The sequence below is a fragment of the Mercenaria mercenaria genome, chromosome 12 (genome assembly GCF_021730395.1).
Source record: "Mercenaria mercenaria strain notata chromosome 12, MADL_Memer_1, whole genome shotgun sequence".
NCBI lineage: Eukaryota > Metazoa > Mollusca > Bivalvia > Venerida > Veneridae > Mercenaria > Mercenaria mercenaria.
Genome location: NC_069372.1, coordinates 41,935,256 through 41,957,509, shown reverse-complemented (window position 1 = coordinate 41,957,509; position 22,254 = coordinate 41,935,256). Strand labels below are relative to the sequence as shown.

Sequence of the window (22,254 nt, the reverse complement as noted above, 5' to 3'; positions counted from 1 at the left end):
CAGAGTTATTGTCCTTGATAGTGTTAATTGTCGTGTTTTTACTTAGAGTACAGATAATAAAAGCTCAAGGTGGCTCAAAACGTTTTATGTAATGTCATAAGGTTTGTGTATCATTTTTAGCTTGTCTGAACCGAAGGTTCGTTTCAGGGTGAGCTATTAGTATAGGGTGGATGGTCCGACGTCCATCGTCCATATTTTTACTTAAACATCTCCTCTGAAACTACTGGTCAGAATACCAAATTTGGTTTGCAGCATCCTTGTAAGGTCCTCTATCAAGTATGTTTAAATGGGGACATTTGCGCCAGAGCTAAAAATAGAAAAATTCTTCTCATGAACTGCTTGATGGATCTTCATCAGACTTGGCCTGTAGCATCATTGTAAGGTCCTCTTTCGAATGGGAGTATTTGGCACCTTTTAGGTGCCGCTAGAGCTAAAAATAGAAAAACCTTTAAATGACTTCTTCTCATGAACCGCTTGATGGATCTTCAAACTTTTGTCTGTAGCATCATTAGAAGGGCCTCTTCAAAGTTTTTTCAAGTGGGGGTGCTAGAGCTAAAAATAGAAATACCTTTAAACCACTTCTTCTCATGAATCGCTTGATGGATCTTCATCAGACTTGGTCTGCAGCATTATTATAAAGTCCTCTCCCAATTTTGTTCAGATGGGGGCACTTGGCCCCTTTTAGGGGTCACTAGAGCTAAAAATAGAAATACATTTAAACAACTTCTTAACATGAACTGTTGGATTGATCTTCATCAAACTTAGTCTTTAGCATCATTATATGGTCTTCAATCAAATTTGTTCCAATGGGGGCACTTGGCCACTTTTAGGGGCCACTAGAGCTAAAAAACGAAATAGCTTTAAACAACTTCTTCTCATGAACCCCTTGCTGGATCTTCATCAGACTTGGTCTGTAGCATTGTTATATGGTCCTCTCCCAAGTTTGTTCAAATGGGGGCACTTGGGCCCTTTAAGGTGCTGTTAGGGCTAAAAACAGATACCTTGAAACGACTTCTTCTCATGAACCACTTGACGGATCCTCATCAAACTTGGTCTGAAGCATCATTATAAGGTCCTCTCAAGTTTGTTCAAATGGGGGCACTTGGGCCCTTTAAGGGGCTGTTAGGGCTAAAAACAGATACCTTGAAACGACTTCTTCTCATGAACCACTTGACGGATCCACATCAAACTTGGTTGTAAGCATCATTATATGGTCCTCTCCAAAGTTTGTTCAAATGGGGGCACTTGGGCCCTTTAAGGGGCTGTTAGGGCTAAAAACAGATACCTTGAAACGACTTATTTTCATGAACCACTTGATGGATCCTCATCAAATTTGGTCTGAAGCATCATTATATGGTCCTCTCCAAAGTTTGTTCAAATGGGGGCATTTGGCCCCTTTAAAGGGCCGCTAGAGCTAAAAATAGAACTACCTTTTAAACAACTTCTTAATTTGAACTGCTTGATGGATCTTCATCAAACTTGGTATGTAGCATAATTATATGGTCCTCTCCTAAATTTATATAAATGGGGGCACTTGGCCTCTTTTAGGGGCTGCTAGAGCTAAAAATAGAAATACATTTAAAAGTATTTTATTTAATTTAAATTTAAAAAAAAAAAGTTCTTTTAAATTATTAAATTTAATACTTAGTCACAAGCAAGATCTAATTAGGTCAAAGTCGGCCTCAGGTGAGGGACTTAGGCCCACTTGGGCCTCTTGTCATTTTATTTAGAGACTAAACATATAATACTTTGGATACATTGTACAAGCAGTCACTATTCGCTGTAAGCCTTGTCCAAGTTGATGATGTGTAAGGCATTTTATTCTCATTAGTTACCTATATATGTTTGTAGTTGAAGCATTACTATGTTCCCACCATTAAAAACTGACCGGGTCATATAATATTTTTATGTCCGTGCGCGCATGTTTGCGTTTGTTGGTGTTTGCACAAATTCAGGTCTGGCATATAACTTCGTTGTGCCATGTCGGAATTTTCAAAGAACCACCATTTTAGAATGACGCCTCACAGGCAAAATCCTGAATTAAAGGTCAAGGTCACAGGGGTCAAAGCGTTAAGGTATTATTTTTTGTCTGCTGTATAGCTTTTTTTAATGCATGCACGGATATTCAAATAACTTGGCACAAACATCCACCACAACAAGATGACATGTCACATTCAAGAGTCAAACCCCAGTTGTGAAGGTTAAGGTCACACTAAGAGGTCAAAGAGTTTACATTATACTTCATGGTCAGTGTGGATATTCAAGTATATTGTAAAACATTCACTATACTATGACTAGACAATGTATTCCAGGCAAGACCTAGATGCCTAGCTTAACAGTGAAGGTCATCTTTGCATGTCAAAGTTTTATGTCTACAACTTCTGTTATTACGAATATTTATATAACTTAGCACAAAAAGTACCATTATTAGATGTTGTAATCGCGTGTAAGACCTAGACCCCTGGCTCAAAGGTCAAGGTCACACCCTAACTCGATGGTCATGGTCACACTCCAAGGTCAAGAAATGTAGTCATTTTTCTTTTCAGGTCTGTATATATACATAAAAGTATATTCACTTGGTACAAACTTTTATCATAAAAGGACATACACATTTAATCATTGGAAGATGCAATAAATATTTACGGTATTTTTTCGGGCGAGCGATACAAAGTCATGATGGCCTTCTTCTATACTAAATGAAACACTTGGAACCTCTTTCACAGAAAGTTCTTAGATTTGATTTATTTTAAACTTGGACAGAAAGTAATAAGTAATAATATTAAGTTTCTTCAAATAAAAATAGGACCTGTTTTAAAGGGAAGTGTTACGACCAAGACAAGTTATATAATACATCCTAATCTGTGATTGTCCGGACTTGCATTTAGCCGGCACGAATACTATGTCACAAAAATAGGTACAATTTTATGCAAGGTTGGACAGGTGTTTTTTTTTTCTTCGGCCTCATTCTTTAAAACGGTCATTACATGTACCAAAGGCTTTGCCATGATATGCCTTAAATTTATGATTCTAAATATAACTGGACTTTTGCACTTTCAATGATCATAGATGTATGCTCGGAATGTTCGTTGTATGTTCACGTTGTCACGTTTATTTCGTGTTAATTATTATAAGTACAGTAAAACCTGTCCGTATAGACCGACCTCGGGGAAATATAGATATGGGCCAGCAGTGTGGCGTTACATTAGACAAGGCAAATACGCAGTAAAATTAAAAGAATTTAGTTCTTAACAGAACATAAATCTACTAAATCCAGGATATTTATATACGTTCAAACCTCTCTGTAAAGACCACCCTTAGGAAATGAGGAAAGTGGTCTTGACAGATGGTCTCTCAACACGGGTACGTTTAAACTATGGTCAAATGGAAGAAAAATCTGGCCTTTATAGTTAGGTTTTATACTAGTGGTCTTTATTTGGAGGTAGTCTATAGCACAGGTTTGACTGTATAATGCAAGCAGTGTTATGAAAAAATCACTAGAAAATAAAATTTAGTTAAAAAGCATGAAGGAAACGAAAAAGAAACACCTTAATTGCAAATAAAACTTGTTTTACTGTATTTTATGTTGTGACCGTAAGTGACTTGCTGTAGTTCGTTTAGCACGTGAATATATTGTTTCATTGTGCATTTTACATTCATCACATCATAGTTAACTTTATCATTGTTTAAGGCAAACGAAATATCCCCTCCCATATTTTAATAGCAACTGTACGATGTTATGCTAAGACCTATAATGCATACATTTTATATGTTCAGCACAGCGATTCAGTGTTCATGGAATCGTTGAATTCTGGAGATAGACACTAGCTTACAACTAGAGAAACTCTTTTTTGGGGGATTGTAATAGATGTACGCCCCCATCTCCCAAGAAAGTTTCTGGCCCCTGTGAGAGAAACGGTAATATTAATCCAGACACTGCTCTTTTGCATTTATTGTTTAACTTATATTGTACCTACAAGCGAGGACAGTATTAAATATCTACGATTTCATATCTCCTAAGGTGTCATGAAACAAAAATTACGATCCGTAAATGTTCATCATCAAATTACTATGAAACAATATCCCAAGGTCAAGGTCACACATTGGTGTCAACGGTCTGATCCATTTCGTATCCGGTATTCATCACGGAATTATTTAAAAATAACTACACAAATGTCCAGCTCTATACCTGTCCATACCTTCAAGGGCAATGTTACACTTGGTCATGTCCATCTAACATTTATTCGGGATACCTTTGGTGGGCCCGTTAACTGCGTTATCGTCATGATGTAAGTGACAGAGGAATCCGGTCTTTTTGCGAGACCTCGAAGGACGTGTTCCAAAGGGGTGTTTCATTTCTGTGCTGTAGTCAACTCGTACATCAATTTATTGTTTTTGAAAATACAAAAAGCACGTGATAAAATGTTACGCCGACATTAAACTTGAATGATTCTTACATAACAGTTACATGTATTCAAAATACCATAAGCCAATGTTTTACACATGACACATTTCAGAGTTTCACCCGCCATGCCCTGGACTCTCTGTAAAGAAAGTTGCTGCCTCAGGAGCTGAACCCATCGACCCGAAGGCTAAAGTTGAAGACTGGGTGAAAACGGTAGACACAGTCACCTCAGGTACTGGCAATTGTTTTAATATTATTTATGGGTAAAATGATGATAGTATAGCAAGTACACAATGTGTAGAAAGTAAGAAACCCACATTCAAATACGTAATTGCCAAGTACAAGGGGGGTATTCGATCTACTCCTTACCACCAAAACAAAATGGCGGCCAAAACTGAAAATGTGAGTTTTTCTTACTTTTTATCTTTTTTAAGGATTTCTAGACCATGACACATGGCTATCAACCTGCTCCACTGTTTTTTCTATCTATCGGTACCTTTAACATTGGAAACAGTGCTGTAGTTTGTCTGGAATGCTGGTCATGGGATTTGAATCGATGGAAAATCCTCCGGTAAACACGGGATAAGGAATAGTGCGATTAGCAAAAATGGTCTTTTTTCCTTATAATTCAAATAATTGTGAGCTATTTTTCTAATTAGAAGAAAAGAATCAATATATATTTCCATCATGGTTAGTCTGGAGCCGATTAAAAGTCGTAATTTTAAATTACACAGTTTTTTGTCTGATGGTAAGGAACAGTGTACGAAAATAAGAGGATAAGGTGCAGTTCACTTCTTCAAGCAACTTTTTACTTTGCTCTTTTCAGAGACAATCAAGTAAAATTCTATTACAATAATATATTTGGTGATCATTTATAACTATCTCTTGCTAAATGTAGTAAGATTTAAAAGGTATCCGCCTGTCTATCAGACACGTGATGTACTGAAAGCCAAAAGTTCAGCAAGTATTTAATATAGTATCCCTCGCCAACATTTAAGTATTTATAACTTTCTATTTGGTATAGCGCCCAAAGTCATTAATAACAAGCAATTGCCTTACAAAAATGTTGAAATATTATTTTTTTTTGTCTTAAAAAACCATTAAAAGTTAAACCTACTTAAAATACAATGTGTTTTACTAAAGATAGTGAAAACTCAGCAACACCACTTAACTTGTTTAGGTGTTATGCATTCTTTGTAATTTTGCGTTAAAATACATACGTTATGCGACATTTAGGCGCACTAATTCACGATTTTATGGATACAAAGACCAGAAATTATTCGTGGTTGAAGCTATAACTATGTATACGACTTTTCATAATTATGGTTAACTCTTACATTTTAAGTTAACGTTGGCTTAGAGTTATTAAGGAATATTACCTCGCGAGTTCGCTAGTAGATTATTGAACGAACATTTAACTGTAACAAAACATATTTAAAAACATTGACAAAAGGCAAATCGCAAACATAATAAGCTCATAAAATCATAGATATACTCTTACGATGCCATTAACATATATATTTGGAAGAGCAATTTGAATATTTTATGTGTCCTGCTTGTATCTTAAGCTGCATTACAAAAGTAACGTAAGTATCGTTGCACATAGGTATGAGAAAAAAATACATTCAAGTAAGGCTTAATATGTGGCAAATATGATTGTTATTTACCAACATTATGTATCTTATACCACGAGTTTAAGAACATTTAATTATCAAGCTTTTCTTGGAAACATTTATGTCAATCAACAATAACACATATTAAACTTGTCAAAACTGATCAGAAATATGCTGATGGTAACGTATGTATCCCAAATTAACTAATAAATTCATTTTCGGGCATCAAAATTCGTGTTCAAGATTGCCATCAAATTGAAGCCGACCATTGTAAATCAAAAGCACAAATACTTATTTATTCAAATTAATTATTTCTTACGATTGTCAAATTAATTATTCGTATTTTCAAAGGCGGCTTTGATAATCTCGTTCTCTTGTATATTTGTAAGTGGCAGCTCTTATAACAAGTGCTTTTGTCACTGAATCCATGAATCACACCACTTTAAGCTGTATATAATGAAATGCACAAAGAAAAAGTACTTATTCTAATATTAAAAATTAAATATAACCACAAGTCACCGTGTCAGAACTTTTCCAAATAATGAAGAAAACATAACAGACAAATGATTGATGTATTGAAAATGCATATACTGTTTTGGCATGAAAAAACTACTCTTAGTTCAACATGAACTGCTGTGATTTTCAGTGTCTTAGAATAAATGTAACGTTTGTATCATAGAAAGTGGAATCTTTACATAAGGAAAGTTTAAGTGAAAAATATATCACTACGAAGTATATCTTGTATCAAATGTTATAACATGTAGTTGAAACAAAACTAGAAATAACCTATAAAGACATAAAAACGATATTCTTTATATGTCAAGCTCATATATTCATAGTAGGATAGATCCATAACCAAAGTATTCCTTCATTGGCGTCATATCGGTTTTATTGTTTAGGAATCGTAATAACACAAACATACATAATTATTATGATGCAGTTATTAATAATTAGGGAACATGTATTCTTTGCATTTACTAAAAAATCCGTCATTAACTGTAAAAGCGGTCAAGCGTTGTGAATTTTTGTATAAAACTTGCGCATGGCGCCAGTAACGTATGTATCATTTTAAATAGTCTTTTGTACATTGTTTGGATTATGGATATGATAAATCCAATTGACATTAGGTAACAAGTATAAACACATATTCATTGGAATTATAGTATGTTTAATTTGCTTCCGGAGCCTATTTTTAAACAACCACGATAAGGAAAACTCGATTGTTCGTCATTTAAAACTTAACGATAGGAGGGTTTACACTATGGTTCATCTACAATATTAGTGTAGTTTAACAGCCAGAGTCACGATTCAGACCTCTTTAATTATTACATGGTATAAAAATGTCAACTGGTTATCTAAGAAATGATGAGAGAAAACTGTAAAATCCGTTTGAAAAAATTGCACTGCACCTTATCCTCTAATTTTCGCACACTGTTCCTTACCATCGGACAAAAATTGTGTTTTTTTTGAAAATACGAACTGTGATCTGCTCAAAACCAACAGTATTAGATAAATATGTGGAAATATTCCTTCAAATCAGAAAAATAGCTTACAACCTGCGGTATATTAGGTAAAAAGACCATTTTTGCAAGTCGCACTATTCCTTATCCCGTGTTTACCGGAGAATTTTCCATCGATTCGAATTTCATGACCAGCATTCCAGACAAATTAAAGTGCTGTTTCCAAAGTGAAAGGTACCGGTAGATTGAGAAAACAGTGGAGCAGGTTGATAGACATGTGTTATTGTCTAGATATCCTTGAAAAAGCAAAAAAGTAAGAAAAACTCATATTTTCAGTTTTGGCCGCCATTTTTTTTCCATGGTAAGGAGTAGATCGAATACCCCCCTTGAAGTAGACCAAAGGAAAACCAAACGCTAATATACCGGTCTCGTAACGCAGGCTTCCAGTTGGATATTTCTGACCAGATTATTGATATTGACCAATGGCAAAGCAATATTTTAGACAGGTCTGTAATCCCGAAATGCAATTTTCTCAGGAAGAGGACTCAAAAAGGATTCGGTAGTTAAAGCTGTCTTCACAAACTATAATAAATCTATAATATATACTTAAAATCTCTTAATTCTAGACATGTCATGTTTGCGTAGAACAGCTAAATAGCTGCAGTAATACTTTTACCGTCTTGAAATGAGCAGTCAAGTTGAAAAAATAGGGATTTAGACCAGTTTTTGTTTCAGATAGCCTTACTTCTTGAATAGTATGCATACAGAGTTTGCAATATTGAAGATAAAGTTTTAGTCTGTTCAAATTTTCTTTGCTTGCGCTTAAAAATATTTTTTAATCTTTTCAGAATTGGTCAGCGAGTCCGAAAAGGTGTTTGGTAACGATGGAGAATTTTTCCACGTACAACAGGACGTTCATGAAACACCTGGATTTCGAGACAGTGGTTACTATGATGGTATTGTCGATTCAAACTTGAAATCTCCATTTGATGTGAAGCCTGGATTGTTGTCGTCTGTGACAGAGCTTTCGGATAAAGATAAACAAGATATTTGGGAAAAACTGAAGAAAGAAGCGACCAAATGCGAACATCTTATTAACGAAGAATATAGTTCTGTATACAAAGACTTAAATGAAACAAATGAAAATGGAAGTGAAAAATTAAAATTGATTGCAGATACTGGAAATAATGTCAAAGACAGACCGAATACACTGGAAACTGCGCGCGCAACTGAAGACACTTCCGCAAGCAAGTCCTCATTCCTCAAGACACCGGTTAGTTTGACGTCTGCGTCAGATAGTGAGTACCAGTCTGGGAAGGAAAGTCTTGACTCGGACTCTCCTGTCGGAGCCGGCACACCTGATCTTGAAACCTCAGTTGATACTGGTGAAGTTTTCCAAGCAGAAAATTCGGACGAAAATGCTACTGAAAAAGGTGGTAAATCTGATACTGATCAAGCTGCGGACAATTGCACCATCTCTTGAAAACTAACTAGTCAAGGTTATTTATAAAACATCTGGTTGTACATATACATATTTTATTTTTAATTCTTGCAATGTATGTAATAATTATATTTGTTAAAATGAGCGCCGTACAGCTTTATATCTCTTGCGTTGTGATATTGCGTGTTTGGTTGTGGATTGAAGAAATGCATTTTGTCTTTTTTTTAGGCCTGTATATGTTCTTTGAATCATAAAGTATATTCTGAAGGCAAATAAATATTCACATTTTGTAACAATAATATTCACTGTAGATATAGTACTAGAGATAGATCAATGACGCAAATAATAAACTACCTTGCATTCATCTAACACCTGTTTGACACAAGTTAAACGGAACAATGAACTGTATGGTTAACTTGAAAGCTTAGTGATAAGTGGTTTCATTGTAATGTCAATTTTCGTGATAAATACGCGATTAATGTGTGTTTTTTATATGATGTGTGATATGATACAAATAGCAATGCTTAAATAGTGGATCTGAATTTATTTTATTAGACTTAAAGAGCTTTCTGATGCCATGCACCATACATGCTGATTGTATTTGTCAACGTTTTTGCACCGAGATAGAATCTTCCAGCAATTATTCAGTTATGATGGGGGATGAAATATTTATCAATGGCTTGATAGTAAGACTATCTTCAAGAGAAAATTAAATGTTTTACTCGGTCTTAAATGCTAAATATATATACATTATATATAATTTTTAGGGAAATGCTGTTTTCAAGGGCAGATAACTATTTTTCAATACTGGTGACCTATGTTTTACTGCATATTTTTGTTTCTTAGATGATTGTTCTTCAATATCCAAAGTTTGAAGAAATTCTATTATTTGAAAAAAATCGCCAATCTTATATACAGGGACCTCGTTGATCTGATTCTGTAGTAAATCTGACACAGCTAAGAAGTCGTTGGTTGGAATTGCAGTAAATCTGTTAGACGAAGAAACGGTAGTCATCGATTCAGCTCTGTTGTAAATCTTTAAGATGAAGAAAAATAAACACCTGATTCGTCTCTAGCAAATCTTTAAGAACGAGTATAAGGTAGAAGTTGATTCAAGCCTATAGTAAAGCTTTTACTAGAGACGAAGATATAATATGTAGTTGATTCAAGTCATAAGTATTTTATGATGAAGATAAAGTAATAGTTGATGCAAGTCTAGAGCATATCTTAACTGTGAAGATAAAGAAAGTGTTGATTCAAATTTGCACAGACATATGTTGTAATGTGTTAATCTTTATACATATTATTATTATTAAATGCGCAGACAATTCTAGAACGGCCCGTATTAATTCTGCCCAGAACATATTAATTATTGGTTATATTCCGCCTGTCAGAAGTTTTTTCCTTTTTAACCATAAAAATATGAAATAAAACTTTGTGAATTGTGTTCATGTGCTCATTAAATTACAATATACATGTATATATTATTTATATCACATGAGTTTTTGATGTATATATCTGTAAGTCATATGATATAAGCTGTTTTACCATTACTATATAAATACATTAAATTATTTATAAAAACATTGTGTAAGACCTATAGACAGTTGGCGAAAGCCCCGAGAAAAAAATCCATAGGCATTTTTTAGTACAATATGGTATCATACATCAAAATGTTCGTTGGGGTATACGGAATTCAGCCAGTGTGGATACCAGGCTCAAATATCCGTTTTCAAGTTTTCGTGAGGCCCCAAAAGGGATGCACGTGATCAGAAATAAAATGAAAGTAAAATGTTGTTTAAATTACAATTTAAGGTAAATCTGACTTAAATATAATAATAGAGTGGAAAGATTCAATTATATAATATAACTTGAGGTATAAATGTAATTTTCAAGTGAAATTAGAGACTAAGAGGCCCTAAATTGGGGGTTCTCCATCATACGGCATTTAAATGATGATGTGACGTATCCAGTATGTTAAAATTTGAAGTACATCGGTATTAACATGTAATTATCTTCTGTCGTATCCAGTGCATATAAAAAACTAAGACATATTACATTTTCTTTGAAATTCCATGTATAGTTCAAGAGGCCCTAAAAGGAGTTACACTCAAAATGAACAATTTTAACTGGACATGCTGCATATCATTTTTGTCATCATCGTAACATTCAGTGAAGTGTGTGGATATACTCACGCAGTCTTAAAACATTAACTACTAAAACTTATTGTGTAAAGTAATTTTATTATATTTATTATTGCAGCATCACTTTCTATTGAGGTCTGAGAACACTAAAACCGAGACTTTCGCAAAACACTTTGATACAGATATAGAATAAGTAACTGTGAGAATTTCATGAAATTGTAGAGCCAATATATTCAAATACATGTTACTTCGCTGCATTTCATTTCCTTATTTTCATTTAATTGTTACTACAATAAGAGTGAGTAAAATATCGGTTTAATTGGTACTAACTTTTGAGACACATATAGTCAAATTGCTCAAATATTGAATACTTAACTGATATATACACTCAAAAAAAGTAAACACGCAATATCACTTTCTGGCAAATATTTCATTTTTTTGCAAAATATTGTGTGTAAATATTTGGTGTACATTGATATACACATATAAATTTACCAAAATTTTCAAAATTCCAGCTCATTTGAAGAATAGTGATAGCTATTCTGTTCACTCTGGTGTTCGTGTCGCCTTTGTTGACATCCTCACCTTGGATAAGACTATTTAGTTTTGCATGTAAGTTCATATCTTAGCAACCAATATATGTGTTGGATTAAAACTTTACATAAGGCTTTTGTGTCATCGAACCTTTTGGAATAAAAATAATCTTGACTGAGTTTAATACAAAATATGATTTCAACCTAGAATATTTGGTAAAAGTTTAGCATGTACCTAAAAATGTGTATTTCAGAAACCTCATGCATTTGATTAAAATTTCACATAGTGCTTCCGGTCATCAAACCTGAAGTAACCAATTGTTTTGTAAGTCTTGCCCAGCCATGGTCCTTGTTAAACTTAGAAGTTGTTGAATAGTCAAGCGCAAGGCTTTTGGGCAGCTGTTGTTATTAGAATCGTTATCAGACTTTATCCATGGCCAGAACAGACATTTTTCAAAAATATTTTGTTGAAGCAGTAGTATGCCATAAGACCAATTGACATTCAGTTGTTATGAAATGGTGGAGTCACCATATGTAATAAAACTACTACAATGTAGAAAACCTCGTGTGACATTACACGTAAAACTTTGTAATCAGGTCTACATCACACAAACGTGTTTCGCAAGGTAAAAACTTCAAACTTACCAAACTTAAACTCTTGGTCAATTTATTAATCATTTAACAGTATCAAGACTTTTACGGATATTTGGTACGTCATTCCTTACTGATGATCGAATTTCTGTATATCGAAATGTTATTAATATGAGTTTCTAAGGTGGTAGTGAAATGAATTACAACACAGGCGCCATATGCTCATGTAACACAAGTCATGCTTAGACTGTCCTAAAGAATGGTGTTGCATTTTTCCTTTTTGAGAGTATTTTCAAAGCACAAGGCTAGACAAAAAAAAACTGCAAGGACAAATATTCATTAAGAAAAACTACATTCGGAGAAAGAAGATCCCCCATCAAACAAGAACCCCATATCAGTGATTGTATGGATGTGTGCATGGTTAACTTTTACACCTAATATACATGAACAAAGTAAAATATATAGGCAACGAGAAAGATATGGACACACAAAGGCAAAAAGTGGAGCACAGATTTGGAACTGTCAGTTGCAAAAACACAACTTGGAAATTAAACCAGTAAAAAGTGAAGTAAACCTGTCTCCTAATCCTTCCAACTTTTCAGAGCTGCATAACAGTTTAAATATAAGACGTAATGGCAAAGTATGTACAATACGAAATGTTTCTGTAAATTTAGATACAAAGTAAGCCTAACAACTATTAAGACATGTACTCAGTTCTTTTAACCTGAGCAAAATAGGCTTCTAGAGCATAATAAGCCTAGAACTGAAAAAATTATCATTAACAATTTTTTAATGTTGAGCTGAAACTACATGGAGGACCCTCAGGTTGGAATCTAGACCTGACCATCACTAAGGTGCCAGGAAAATCGTTGCATGCAGTCATTTGTACATAAAAATGCTTACTCTCAGGAATCCTTACAAGTATAACTATCGTTAATAACGAACAACAAAATATACATACTTAATCTATTATCAAAATTGTAAACAAACAGAGTTCACAGGTTCTGGACATTCTTGTTCCTATAGCATGAATAGAGGCGAGTATATGAGGACAAAGAAGAGCCGATATCTACAATCTGCAAGGCACGAAATTACACAAAATACTAATGATTACATCATTTTTGAAAATATTAGAATTTTCTAGCCCCTTTGTGACTACTTCTTAAACACCACCTACCAAAAAAACGTAGCTGGTTGGGAAAATAGGCGCTACATGTTCACATGAACATCAGTGATCCTTTTCAGGTAATGAAATACTTAAAATAATAAAATGTAACTATCAGCTGTGCAGTGTCATTATGACATTTACTGAAGTGGACACACACTAGTACTGGTGTCATGTGGTACATGAAATGCTGACCTCCAGATTGAGCAGCGGAAACCTAAATACTTGACAACTGCTCCGCTGATACCAAATTAGTTAAAAATGTCTTTGACTTGTCTCTCTGGCTAGCTGAATCAAGTGATCTGATTGTTGTATGGGGTATATTCCAATGTTACAAGAAATCAGACGAATAAAGAAACCGGTATAGGTGACATTGCTCATGAATATAATTATAGACTTGCTACTAGCATATCAAGAGGGCACACATTTAAGATTAATCTGGTCTTTGAGCAATATTTATACTATGGCATATTAGTTAAAGTTTCACTTACATCCTATTAAAGAGATGTGAATACCATCATACATATAAAATGGTGAATCATATAATTATGCTAATTATATTTCAGCAATGATTCTATTAACTAATAACTACTTATTAATCTAAATTATCATGAAATGTGAGTAACTTAAACCCCTTTGGAGCCTCAAAATTGTTTTTTTAGTGGAGTGAGTGGTAAATACCTAAGAACAAATATTAAATTGCAGTGAAGAAAATATACTGGTAAATTTTATGGTTTACAACATATGATATGAAGGAAGAGAGCAATTTACCAAACATTTTCAACAAACTTAAAAATTTGCTTATCAATTATTCTACAATAACATGACACCACAGTGGTGCCTTTTTTATTATTTTGTGTATTAGAATGCCTGTTACACACCTGAACCTTAAATGCTCAACCTTACTATCGTAGAGATTTCACAAATAGAGTAAAAACAATATACTTCAAAATTATGCGTTTCGTATCAAAATTTCAAAATATTTTTTTAAAAACCCTGTAATGGGCCTCAAATTTTAAAATAATTAGTGTGATGTACATATTTATTCATATTACAATACATTTAATCTAAAACAGATACAGATTTCATCGAATAATGATAAAAATGAAAATTTTCTTTAATATCCCTTAAAATTGAGAAAAAACTAATTGTCCCCGTTTGGGGCCTCACAAAAAAAAATTAAAATGGATTTTTGAGCCTGGTATCCACCCTGGCTGAATAGGAGAAAGAATAACGAACGTTTTAAGGTATGATACCATATTGTACTAAAAAATGCCTACGGATTTGTTAACCAGGCCTCTTTTCCCAGTTAGCCAACTGTCTACTATTCTTTTCTTGATAATATATCTATCTTAACTGCGACTTTTACTGGTGAAACATGTAACCATAAACTTTCACGACTCACGTCTAACACACAGTTCAGTTACTCGTTGCCCAGAAGTGTTGGGAGACATGTTCTGCTATATAATAGTTCTTTGCAAGTGCAGTCTGTTTGAGCAACATCGCAAGCGGTAGGTACTTTTTTTGCTGGTTAGAGGCTATTTCTCTGAAAGGGTTATGATTTAATTAGAAACTGGTCTTGTGTGGAAGAATATAATTGGCTGTACACGGAACTACTTGTTCTTCTGAGCTGTTGTTTATAGAGGCTGTACTGTATCATACCATAGCGCATACACGTATTTGCTTATTTTTTATGATTGTTTCCTCCTTTTTTTTCAAATACAACTCTAAATTTATAAGTCAGCACAAACTCTTCATACACTTTAAACAGATTTTGATAATGTCTGGAATGTGATTTATTTAAAACATACGGTAAACACTAAATGGAGTCGTTTTTTTTCACTTTGAGAGGCATTTTAGTCTTGCAGCTTAAAGTAATTAAACCACTGTGACACTAACCGACATTGCTTCTCTTATACGTTGTAAGCGCTTTTTGTTTAATCCCATGTCCAGAAACGGCGCACAAAATAATACCTGGAATTATAAAGGGATAGAAGTTGAATATACGTTATACCTGTATTAACAAAATGAAAGATTTTTTTGTTAATGACGAGATTTGTGTAAATTTTAGAATGTATCTACATGAAGCTGAGGCAAACACTGACGCTTTTGTTTTCATGCAGTATTATCCTTTCACATGAAGATACAATGGAAAAACGACTTTTTGGGCCCAAATGGCCAAGTTTCCTCACAAATGGGTTCAAAGTTTACTACGAAGTTTATATTTGTATACATATAGAAACAAATCAGTGTACACCTTTCACTTGGTCCCATAATTCTTTTGAAGTATTTACTTTAATGCCGACTAAAGTTCGCTGAAATTAAAACTTAACGCGTCTCAAACTTTTGTTCCTAATGAAGTCATTCATCGCTCAATTCAGCTGTCTTGCGTTTGTTTCCCATCCGAAATTGTTATGAAACTATGTTATGAACTGCCACAAAACAACAAGATGATATATGTGTACACTTACCAAATTACAAATGCACGCGAATGGGACAACTAGAGGAATGACGCCTGATGAAAACGAATGCGCCTGAAACAGAGATGAATTCAAGAAATAAAAATAAAATAACCATTAATGGTAGGGCGATAATTAGGCCATTCAAAAAGTTGAACCTGGACCCGATTTTTAACAAGGCCAGTTATATACCAAAATGTTCATGAAGGTCTGAAGTTTATAAAGCTGGCAATATAAAGTGGCATAAATGGTGGCGATCTGAGAAATCCAAGATGGCGACCAAAATGGCCGCAACAAAAGTAATGATGACTACAATGTTTAAACATGTCTGCATTTTACATAAATTTTAATTATTTTTCTCTTTAATATTTTACTATGATATGTCAGATTTTATGAGTATCTATTTAACATAAACTGCCTAAAATTATTATGCAGATTAAACGTCAAAAGGTCAAATAGTATACATTTAGCATATTTCAAGACAATTTTCAAATTTCAAAAGCACTTATGCAAAAATATGTCATTGTTTTCATTCTCGGTGAACAGTACTCATACTACCGTGAATATTATTCAGTGAGCAGTACTCACAGTACCGTGAACACTTCTCACAGTAGTGCTCACGGTAATGTGAACACTACTCAGTGAGCAGTGAGCAGTACTCACCATACCGTACATGCTACTCAGTGAGCAGTACTCACAGTACCTTCCTGCTACTCAGTGAGCAGTATTCATGGTAATGTGAACACTACTCAGTGAACAGTATTCACGGCGCCGTGAACACTACTCAGTGAGCAGTACTCACAGTACCGTACATGCTACTCAGTGAGCAGTACTCATGGTAATGTGAACACTACCCAGTGAACAGTATTCACGGCTCCGTGAACACTACTCAGTGAGCAGTACTCACAGTACCGTACATGTTACTCAGTGAGCAGTACTCACCATACCGTTCATGCTACTCAGTGAGCAGTACTCATGGTAATGTGAACACTACTCAGTGAACAGTATTCACGGCGCCGTGAACACTACTCAGTGAGCAGTACTCACAGTACTGTTCATGCTACTCAGTGAGCAGTACTCATGGTTATGTGAACACTACTCAGTGAACACTATTCACGGCGCCGTGAACACTACTCAGTGAGCAGTACTGACAATACCGTTCATGCTACTCAGTGAGCAGTACTTATGGTAATGTGAACACTACTCAGTGAATAGTATTCACGGCGCCGTGAACACTACTCAGTGAATAGTACTCACAGTACCGTGAGTACTCATGAGTGAGCAGTACTCATGGTACCGCGAACACTACTCACCATACCGTACATGCTACTCAGTGAGCAGTACTCGCGGTAATGTGAACATTACTCAGAGAACAGTATTCACGGCGCCGTGAACACTACTCAGTGAGCAGTACTCACAGTACCGTACATTCTACTCAGTGAGCAGTACTCATGGTAATGTGAACACTACTCAGTGAACACTACTCAGTGAGCAGTACTCACAGTACCGTGAATACTACTGACTGAGCAGTACTCACGGTTATGTGAACACTACTCAGTGAGCAGTACTCACATTGCCGTGAAACAATACTCATAGTACAGAACCGTGAACGTAATACTCACAGTGCCGTGAACACTACTAGATGATCAATGTTCTGTGATAAGTACTCTGAGCTGTGATCACTCCACACTGATCATGAGCAATGATCACTGAGAAACTGTAACCCAAGCACACTTTAGTCCTTCCTACTGAACATTTCTCACCACATTAAAAAAACAGGGGCACCGTTGTAAAAAAAATGTGACCGTGCGACCACATACACGCATCACAGGATGCCCCTTTCTCTAAAGAAAAAGGGGCGAAATTTTTGTCAACCAACCTTATCTCCTTCAGGGATAGGTTATCAGTCAACTACTAGTATTAAAGAAGGTGTCTGAAAAAAAGTTTATATATGGCATCTTTCTTACGTTTAAGCAGTGTCAATTTGTTTTCAGTTTGACATTAAAAACCGAATATGATTATATAATTTTTCAGAAAATATGACGATATTTATTTTTTTCAGCTCCTGTAAAATTGACTTGTTATTAGACTTTTAATTATTTCAGTGACATCGTCGAAAAGTTTTAAAAACGTTGTATAATGTTTTATCAAGGTGCATATATTTCAAGCTTTACAAAATATACTCTATTTTTGTATGCAAATCTTTGCTTGAGGCAATATGCGCACAATAATTGAATAGCGTTGAAAACCTGTCTATGGATAATACGACATTGTCCGTGTCCATGATAAATATAAATAAATGTAGTAATATAAAGAAATTAAAACAATTACCGTAATTGAACCATATATGAAGCTATTCTGATGTTCTGACCTCACAATGGATTAAAAAACCCTATCCTTGGTGGGTGGGGGGGGGGGGGGGGGGGGGGGGATACAAAATATAAAATAGAACTAGAAACTGACCACAACATTTGATTTTCATACCTGCATAACTTGAGGAAGAAAATTAGACAAATGTATCAACATGTATCAACTTATTCAAGTACTTTTCTGTTTACCAGCTTGTTATGCGCATATAAAGTCACATCAGTACGGGTACCTTTTACAATAGTTTTACTGTAAAACGTCAATAATTATCTTTTTTGTATCAAATGATCCTTTTGGGCCATTCTTTGAATTCTTTCTAATTTTCAAAGCTACAAATTTGTGATAATGAATGGGTAAAATTTGTATTTTTAGCAGGAATTTGACCTTTTGGCATATTTTTTTTACCTTTAAATGTATCAATTTAAATGTTTAAAAATTCATGAAAAGTGTGTTGCAATAATTGTAAAAAACAATGTATGCCAGCAGTTTATTTTCATTTTATGGCGGCCATCTTCGGCGCCATCATCGATTTCTCAGCTCGCCACCATTTATATATCAAATAATGCCGGCACTTTTAGAATCTATACTAACTTTACGGTGTATAACATGCCTTGTTAAAAATTGGGTCCGGGTTACCCCTAGAAATAGTGGACTTTCTAGGCCGAAGTCACCCTATCATGTTGTCAGCACGCTGTTAACATTTTTTTTCTCAAAATTTTAGTTAATATATACCAGAAAAGGTTGTTGTTCGTATTCTCATTGACTTGCGGTAGTGAACCTGTAATGACACTCGGCTGTCTCCGTGTTACTACGAATACTATACCCTATGCAAATGTGAAATTTTACACTTGCCTCATATTGTCCGTCTCTATAAGTTATCTCGATCACGTCGAGCCATTCTGCACGAGTAAATGCGAATATTCGCACAAACGTCCCGTCTTCAACCACCTGAAATTCAAATACTTGTACTTGTGAGAAAAAATAATTGAACATCGAATAAAAATGATAGTAGTAATAATAATGATAATAATAATAATATAATGCACAGTATCTACTAAAGTGACAATAGCACCAATTATAGAAAAATTCATCACGACAAACACACTTTTAAAAACAATACAAAATTCAAAATTATCAGGATGACAAATATATATGACCTTCAAACTGCCAAAGTAAAAGGCTTCTAAGTTATTCAGTTTGCCAATTCTAAATTTGTTTTTAGTTCGATTTTTCATGTTTCAACAAATTCTTTCTAATGAAAAATGTTTTAAATACTACAGTTTCCTCCTTCAGATAAAATTCATACGCATTGCAGCCCTATAATCGGGAGAACGTAGTATCTTGAAATAGAAAAAGTGGAAACTCCACAGGTCGCTCAACACGGCATAAATAATTATGTTGCAGGCTCGGTTTGACTGAGCCTGTTCATGGACGGTAGTGGAAATGCATGCTACCGTCCACACCCTTTAGCCCCGGGTTGGGCGGAACTCAATATTTACACATGCTACAAGCACAAAAAACAACATTAAGATAATCATACGGCGGTGCACATAGAACCTTCAGTGATATACTAGCGTGTTATTCCAATTAAAAACATGGGTTTGCCCTTAACGAAAAAACAATGAGCAGAACTAAACAAACTGGAATTTAGAAAGGCGATCTGAGGACCTGCATATCACAGGAACTGCCAAAAGACAAAATTAAAAAGCAGTCACCATATCCAAGGGGTGATTATACAATACAAAAGCTGTGAAAGCGGGAGTATTGGAACCACGCAGGCCGAAATGTTCAAGCTGAGAAACTAAACAGTACCAATAACACGACATAAAAGTCGTGCTGAACGATCTAAGAAGAATGAAATATAACAGCCCTCATTTAATGTAAAAAAAAAAATAAACATAAAAAATAATCATAATAATTTTATTTTAAGCCGGTGATGTATTACGAGTATGTATATTGTATGGATACAACTTGAGTCTTATTCAGTATTGTACGTTCTACTCGACCATAGAGTGCGGACTAGCAATCCTGAAAATGTCCCTAACGGTACGAGCAACATTATTTTCGCAACATTATTTTCAGACTTTAACGGAAACCGAAAGTTATGAGATATACCGGTTTACCTTGTGGATATCCCAGAATTCTGTGTTGTCTTCCTGTTCCATGACAGAGTGCACCGCCGACAAGAGTGACGAAACAAATTCGGACTTCGGGCAGTCTATTTCCCATCTGAAAAAGAAAATTCACCACCATGTTCAACATTTAAAAAACAATCCCAGTAAAAATAACTATATGGAGATAATCTTTGTATACACTGATTGGCTCAATTGACACGATGGCAATCAGTGCATCTGTAAAAAAGCAGTTACAATCAAACGAATTAGGATTCAGCGTTGGTTTTCAGAAATATTCAAGCCAGTCCATTGTTCTTGTCCGTGTCGAATTGCTATTCTTTAAAGAAGGTATCACACATTGTTTTTGCTTAACTCTTTAAGCTCGAAGTGATATTGGTAAGTGTACATGTGTATTTATATTGTGGAACACCTTGCCCGGAGCTGGACACTTATTCGAGGAACGTTGCTTTAAATTACATCACAGCAAAGTACTAGTAGGTAGATTTTTGCATCGTTTACTTTTATATATTTGCCATGACCGTTTACCATACGGGCCCCTCAGTCATTTAAGAAAAGCAAAAATCGGTGTGAACATGTCAATAATTTTTACTTAATTATTATAAAGAATAGGGACCGGGCGGCTTTTGATTTCAAACTAAAACTGTTACTAAAATTAATGATATTGTATCAAAATGCATTATATTGCACAATGTAAGGTATGCTGTACATTTTTCATGGTGCCATGCCCCGGACCCACACCGCCTCCACTCCACTGCGACATTTTATCAGCCGCTTTTAGTTGACGGATCATTTACTTAAAAGTAATAGACTACCGGTATAAGGTAAACATGCTAATGCGAAAGAGAAAACAAAACTGAAAATCAGGAGTAAATCGTGGTATGTGACTATCATCTGGATGTTTAGTGCATTTTAATCGACATGGCTGGGCGGAGTTTCGCGACGGTCCACTGTATTATTGTGCAGGATACTTAGTATATTCGGCAACCCGATTTCTTATTCACTTCATAACTAGATATATAAATAAAAAATGCTCACACTACTTACGTTTCTTTGTAACTGTGAAGGGGACGAACAAAAGGCAGCCACATGGAGGGTCTCAACAGCGCCTGGACCGGAGCCTGTAGGATCGCACTTAGAGTCACCATGACGGAGCAGAAACGGTACCAATCTTAGGCAACCATTATTAGCCCAACGCTACGCACGTGCAGTAAGTAATAATTACTAGGGTGAAAATGCTCACTAATTATTTCCCTCTATATTTAGTCCTTCGCACTGTATTAAACCACAGAATACAAGTTGTATAATCCGGATTTGGTTAAAAATACCGTCTGTTTAAAGCTGGTTTTATAGTATGAAAGGAAGCCATCACAATATCGTAACAAGTTGCATACGCATAAATAATCTATGTAAATATTGATAGATAGTACTGGTATTTACATATAGTACGTACAGGAGGATAATAAAGATAAATTTGTGGGTATAATACAGGTTTAACTTTACAAAAATAGTCATATCTTTAATCTAGTACACACGTTATAATAATATTATTGTTTATCATACAAAAACTAATACTAAAATGTCAAATCAGTTAGGTATATATATATTTTGAAGCCGTTTTTTAATTTTTTTTTTATCCTACTTACATTTTTAATTTTGAACAGTATATACGTATGTATTTGAAAACTAAAATTCAACGATTTCCAAATCTTATACAAAAAAAGTTGTCTGAAGGGGAGCATTTAAGTATCGGCCGGGAATTGGAAAGTTTTATTAGGTCGCCGCGTCGGAGTCGGTGCAGATACCTAATGGATAGATCCGATTTTTCTGACAAGGAAAGCCACCTCCCGCTCCCCATGGATATTGTTGCTATGTCTCAAAAGCTTTCTTAAAAATGGCGGATACATATTATACCGCTATGACGGATTCTCTTTTATAAAGTATCTA

The 22,254-nt window shown here is 34.8% G+C and overlaps 2 protein-coding genes across 10 annotated transcripts in view; one reads left to right on the top strand and one right to left on the bottom strand.

Moving 5' to 3' along the window:
• LOC123535133 (CAP-Gly domain-containing linker protein 1-like) overlaps positions 1–10,503 on the top strand; it is a 105,230-nt gene extending 94,727 nt beyond the window's left edge. For all 9 annotated transcript variants that reach the window (XM_053519844.1, XM_053519840.1, XM_053519842.1 and 6 more), the window contains 2 exons: positions 4,515–4,634; positions 8,324–10,503. In XM_053519844.1, coding sequence (XP_053375819.1) covers positions 4,515–4,634; positions 8,324–8,958 — 755 coding nt within the window. In that variant the 3' untranslated portion in view covers positions 8,959–10,503. The remainder of the gene's footprint in view (positions 1–4,514; positions 4,635–8,323) is intronic.
• Positions 10,504–10,970: 467 nt separating this feature from the next.
• LOC123535135 (uncharacterized) lies at positions 10,971–21,687 on the bottom strand. The gene is made up of 5 exons (XM_045317681.2): positions 21,355–21,687; positions 20,299–20,404; positions 19,028–19,123; positions 15,821–15,883; positions 10,971–15,323 (listed from the first exon to the last, which is right to left on the bottom strand). The coding sequence occupies exons 1-5, from the start codon at positions 21,453–21,455 to the stop codon at positions 15,228–15,230; spliced, it is 462 nt and encodes a 153-aa protein (XP_045173616.1). The 5' UTR covers positions 21,456–21,687; the 3' UTR covers positions 10,971–15,227.
• Between the last annotated feature and the right edge of the window lie 567 nt (positions 21,688–22,254).

Bases quoted from the DNA above. Each gene is read 5' to 3' on its own strand.
- LOC123535135 (XM_045317681.2), bottom strand. From the start codon at position 21,455: ATGGTGACTCTAAGTGCGATCCTACAGGCTCCGGTCCAGGCGCTGTTG. The intron at 19,124-20,298 runs GTAAACCGGTAT...TTTGAATTTCAG, and splicing joins AATTCTGGGATATCCACAAG to GTGGTTGAAGACGGGACGTT. The intron at 15,324-15,820 runs GTAAGTGTACAC...TTATAATTCCAG, and splicing joins TCGCGTGCATTTGTAATTTG to GTATTATTTTGTGCGCCGTT.